At 28.6% G+C, this 5,917-nt stretch overlaps 1 protein-coding gene across 1 annotated transcript; it reads left to right on the top strand.

The window, feature by feature from the left end:
• The first annotated feature begins 1,656 nt into the window (after positions 1-1,656).
• LOC102585781 (branched-chain-amino-acid aminotransferase 2, chloroplastic-like) lies at positions 1,657-5,698 on the top strand. The gene is made up of 9 exons (XM_006342667.2): positions 1,657-1,682; positions 1,793-1,967; positions 2,061-2,237; positions 3,031-3,162; positions 3,274-3,372; positions 3,565-3,681; positions 4,191-4,286; positions 4,426-4,538; positions 5,534-5,698. Exons 2-9 carry the CDS (start codon positions 1,860-1,862, stop codon positions 5,640-5,642), a joined length of 951 nt encoding a protein of 316 aa, XP_006342729.1. The 5' UTR covers positions 1,657-1,682; positions 1,793-1,859; the 3' UTR covers positions 5,643-5,698.
• The last annotated feature ends 219 nt before the right edge of the window (positions 5,699-5,917 follow it).

The following is a 5,917-nucleotide window of genomic DNA, read 5'->3' as shown; positions in this document are numbered from 1 at the left end:
CTACCCTCGACCCACCCCCTACCAGCCCCCCACCCCACCCCCAAAAAAAATATTTAAGTTTGTTTTTAAAAAATGTTTTCAATTTCAAAAATTATTTTCTACTCTAGTAAAAATAAAAGATATTTCTCAAAAATATTTTTCATTCATAAATCAAACACTAAAAATCTTTTCCGGAAAATATTTTCTAATCACCAACCAAACATGAGAAAATTAGTCAAAAATCAACTTGTTTTCCAAGAAAACATTTTCTAGGAAAACATTTTCCTTCATACCAAACACACCCTAATTGTCACTTGTTTTATCGACAAAAGAATGGGCAAATTATTTGACAAAAAATTCTACTTACTTTTACCTAGCCTAGCCTAGCCTATAATGGATAGGAAAATTTCTCAAAATGAACCCTAATGTATTTATATCTACTACACTAATAATTAATGCTAGGATTTTATCTCCATAACGTGAAGATTTGCATCATATTCTATTCTAGATCTAGAAAACTTTTTCCTTTTTTTTTCGAGGATTGATTTTTTCTTTGATGTCTGATATTCGTTTTGTAGTCTGATTAATTCAGATTTGTATAAGGTAGTGCTATCTACTAAGGATTTTTTCGTGGACTCGAAATCGAGATCTTTGATTACTTATTATATTATTTTAAATATGTAAATTATTTTTCAAAAATTAAATAAAAATTGTAGGTCTGAAATCACGATCAAAATAGAAAAAAATGAATTGTGGTACATAAATTGAGACGAAAGAAATATTATTTTGTGATTTTAGAAATATTATTAGACATAATATATAAACAGACACTCAAATTCAACTTCAATTGCTAGGTAAGTACTACTCCAACTTTTAGAATGTATATTTGGAGACATATGATTTAGTACAAGTTTAATTTTAAAAGTCTTACCCACAAATATTATGATTTATTCAAGAGCTCTATATTCAAATACAAATTTTCTTTAAATTTTATGTCTAGTCAAACAAAATCATATAAAAAGAAATGGGTAGAAGTATAAGAATATTTTGCAATTCAACCCTTTTTCTTTCCCTTGATACCACACAAAACATAGGTTGATAAAAATATATATTAAAAATTAGTTGATAAATATATAATAAATGCATATTAATATATCTTGCGAGTATAATTCGATCGACTATTTGCATAAAAATTCAAAAAAAAAATTATTCATATTTACATCAAATCAATAAATTAAAATACACGCGATGTCCTCATCATGGGATTGTACTATCCTTAAACATAAAGTTTTCCCCATATTTTGGCCTTTTTTGTTTTTTTCTTCTCTAATATTCTATATATAGACTTGCTTTATTTTTTACAAAAATTATTACATCGTTCCTACATATATCTACTTTGACATTTACATCCTTCTTGTATTCTTCTTCTGCAATTAAACATGAATCAAAGAGCTGCATTTTTTCACAAATTAATTGAATCTTCTTCTCTACCATCAAAGGTTAGTAATCGTATTTTTCCTGTTAAATATTTAACCAAACATGCTAATTCATCGTGATAATTGGTATGGACGTTATTAATTGTACACAGTTCAAGTCAAAAACAGTGAAAATACGTATATTGAGCTGACTAGAGATTTATGGTTATTGTGATTTTAGTTTGGAGCCAGGTACTCTACATCTTTTATACAAACTATAGTACAAAGGTATGTTGCATTTGATATTTTTTTTATGCATTTTAGAGGAAATAACATATATATAATTGTTGGAAAAAAATCACTAATTTTGACTATTATTATTTTTTAATTAATGTTAGTGATGATGAGTCCAATATTGACATTGATTGGGAGAATCTTGGGTTTAATTTAATTCCAACTGATTTTATGTACCAAACAAAAAGTTGTGAAAATGGTCATTTCAAACAAGGCCAACTTAATCCCTATGGCAATATACAATTAAGCCCCTCAGCTGGTGTGTTAAACTATGGACAGGTATTTCGTCATTAATCTGTAGCTAAATTATGATAATATGTCGTTAAATAGAATTAGTGATGGATTTTATTGACGATAATTTCATTGAAACAGGGTATTTTTGAAGGTACAAAAGCATATAGAAGAGATGATGGACGTTTATTTCTATTTCGTCCTAACCAAAATGCAATTAGAATGCAAATTGGTGCTGAAAGAATGTGCATGCCTTGTCCTTCAATTGATCAATTTTTGGATGCTGTGAAACAAACTGCTCTGGCTAATAAACGTTTTGTAATTTTTCTTTGACTTCAAACTATATTTTACTCTACGAAAAAAAATAAAACAAGGAATTAGTAACAGACAACTTATGTTGCGGGGTTTATCAAAGAATCTTGTTAGATAGGGGCTTTTTTGTTTTGTTGTTTCTTATGACCCCACTAGAGGGCCATGGGACCGTTAATCATGTTGTAGTCAGAGGCGAAGCTAGAGTGTAGGAAATGGATGAGGCAGAATTAAGTAATTTTGGTTAAATTTTTGTATTTGTCTTAAGAAATTTACGTAATATGCATAAATTATTGTAATTTAGAATTTAGTAATTCAAAAGGGCTAAAATCTTGAATTGATATGATTCAAATCTCGACTCTACCTTTGACTCTAGTCACTTGGCCATAGTTCATCTACTAGATTTGTTTTCCTTGTCTCCTTGATCATACAACAGGGGCAGAGACCAGTAGGGCCGAGGGGTTCATCTGAAACTCCTTTGGCAGAAAATTATGTTATTTATATATGTTTAAAAATTATTTTATATGTATATATATCGTTAGACACCCTGTGATTTCTTCATGTGTACCTCTTCATATTTTGAACCCCTTAGTGAAAATTCTAGTTGTCTCTGGGATACATTGCTACGAGCCTATTGAACATATATCTTGTTCCATAAGGTTGTAGTTATGAGCTATTTAACGACAGATTAGCCACAAAACTTGTAGCTAATTTCATTTTTTTTTTTTTTGATAGCTCTTTAGATTAATTTTGGAATTACTATTTAATAAAGCTGTTTATTTATTTATTGAAATAAGTGTAGATTCCTCCTCATGGAAAAGGGTCTCTTTATATAAGGCCTTTGCTTATAGGAAGTGGACCAATTCTTGGTTTGGCTCCAGCACCAGAGTACACTTTCCTTGTCTATGCTTGTCCTGTTGGAAATTATTTCAAGGTTAGTCAAAATTTTCAAATATATTATAAATATAGTTCGAGCAGAAATCAATAAGTGCACTTGCATCCACTATTTCAATTTCTAGTAACATTTTTTGCGAGTTTCATGTAGGAAGGGACATCGTCATTGAACTTGTACGTTGAGGAAGACCTTCATCGCGCCTCGCGTGGTGGAGCTGGAGGTGTCAAAAGCATTACTAATTATGCCCCGGTAAAATATAGTTTCCTTCAAATTTCATCTGTCTTATTATATGCGACACTAATATTACTAAGTCAAACTACTAAAGAACATATGCTCAATTCACACCGTATATTGAATACTTTGATTCTCGTACTCCGAACACCTTCACGTAAACTGAGACAAAGATTATATATTTGAGATAATGTTATGTAATATGTGCAGGTTTTAAGAGCCATAAAAAGTGCAAAAGACAGAGGATTCTCAGATGTATTATACCTTGACTCTATAAATAAGAAATACATTGAAGAGGTCTCTTCTTGTAACATTTTCCTAGTGAAGGTACATATTCCTAACATTGATTATCACATGATCAGTTAATTTTCATTTCTCGAGAGTCAAACTAGGTAAACTTTGACTAATACTTTAAAATAGGGGAAAATGTCTGAAATATATCCGAACTCTGACCGAAATTGTTGTAATAATCTCAAACTTTGGGAAGGACTTATTACCCCTCACTATTTAATAGTGTATTTTAAAGATATATAAGTGTCCAGCTGGACATGTTACTATTTATAATGATGCAATATTTATGATGTCCACGTGGATACCTATATATCTTTAAATATACTATTAAATAATGCAGAGGTAATAGGTCCTGCCCAAAGTATGAGATTGTTACAGCAATTTCAGTCAAAGTTTGGATATATTCCGAACCCTTTTCCCTTTAAAATACATTCTTTCTTTGTACGTACGTATTATGAATAAATTATAACTTATTATATTTTTCATATAATTTTTGAATATCTACGTGTTGATTATAAATATTGAAAAACCATATATATTCATAGGGAAATATCCTTTCAACTCCAACAACAAGTGGAACTATTCTTGAAGGAGTGACAAGAAAAAGTATTATGGAAATTGCACATGATCTTGGTTACCAGGTTTATTTTTTAATTTTAATTATTATTCAAGCAACTAATAAAGATATTAATTAATTTATTAAGTACAAATTAACTTGATATTCAAAAAAAAATTCTATTTTTTTTATTTTAAAAAAAAATTGTTGCCAATGTGGTACAGGTTGAAGAACGTTTAATTGAAGTGGAGGAATTGAATAATGTTGATGAAGTATTTTGTACTGGAACTGCTGTTGGTATTGCTTCAGTAGGTAGCATCACTTATAAAGGCAAAAGGTACCAAAATAATTAAGTTAATTTGACACAGTAAGTTTAGCATTTTATCCCTATTAATTATGAAGTGGACGAATTAAAAAAATGATTTTCAAGAAGTTCTACCTTAATCAAAACTAATTAATTGAGGATATAATAGGTAAAAAAAATTGTCCTTTCTTGATCAGAAAAGTAAAATGGGACAATTAAAAAAGGATAATTGGACAAGTAATTAGGGACATATGGTATTTTACGTATATTATTTTGGCCAGAAAATTTGGCCATAATGGTATTTTACATATGTTATTTAATCTTTTTGAACATTTTTACCTTTTTAACTTTAATACCTTTTAACTAAAAAATGAAAAAAAGATTAGCTTATTTTAAAATAAAAAAATATTATAGATTTTTTAATTTTCTAGCCAAATTTTCTAGTCATTTAGCATTACCCTTTATATTTTTTCCTTTAATGTTTTTACTAACTAGTACTCCCATTCTAAAAATAATAGTAATTGATTTTCACTCAGATTCTTGTATTGAAACCTCGACTAAATTCAAAAAGCTCATTGTAGGGCATATTTGTGAACAACGCTCCTAGCCCGAACCCATTCTAAATTAATTGCCATGCTTTGTGCTTTTTTGGGAAATTAATTTTTTTTTTATATATATAAGAACTATATAAAAAGTACACACTTCATATAGCAATTTTCCTCACGTATTAATTATGATAAAAGTTGCATATTGATCAAAATTAATATAATTTATTTCTCAAAAATAAAATATGACAACTAATTTGAGATAGAAAATAACAAATTAAATTCTTTGCAGAAAACTGACACTTCATTTAATAAAAAACATTTAACATGATCAATGCAAAGATAACGATGTGTCATGCATGCCAGTCAATTAGTACTTATTTTTCCTTTTTCTATTTTATTTTTCTTTATTTTATTTTTATGCATAATTATATAAGTTAATTTTCTTTTTTAATTTGAATTTTGTATTTTTTTCTTGTACAGGATTGAGTACAAGGAAAAGCTAACAAGTAAGAAATTGTGCTCAAGATTAATTGAAATTCAAAGAGGTATTATTGAGGACAAGAGGGACTGGATCGTAGAGATTTATTGAACTTCTTGCCAAGTAAAATATAGTTTAGAATATACTAAAATATTAGTAAAGTATGATATTGCATGATTTCACTCGACAAAAATCCTAAATCATTCTCTTGAAGTTGATCCTTTGTAAGAGATTGCTAACACAAAAATTTATTGCAAGTAGGCAAAACAACTAGCCTAGTTGTCGCAGTAGAGTGTGGACCATAAAAAGTGTATTAGCCTAATATTTGACGATCAATTAATTTATAAAATATATATAGTATATTTTTCAATCATATTAATAAATTA

Source organism: Solanum tuberosum, unplaced genomic scaffold (assembly GCF_000226075.1).
Source record: "Solanum tuberosum cultivar DM 1-3 516 R44 unplaced genomic scaffold, SolTub_3.0 scf00034, whole genome shotgun sequence".
In the NCBI taxonomy this organism is placed as follows: Eukaryota; Viridiplantae; Streptophyta; class Magnoliopsida; order Solanales; family Solanaceae; genus Solanum; species Solanum tuberosum.
The sequence above is the reverse complement of the archived record's forward strand: the minus strand, read 5'-3'. Positions and strand labels throughout refer to the sequence as shown.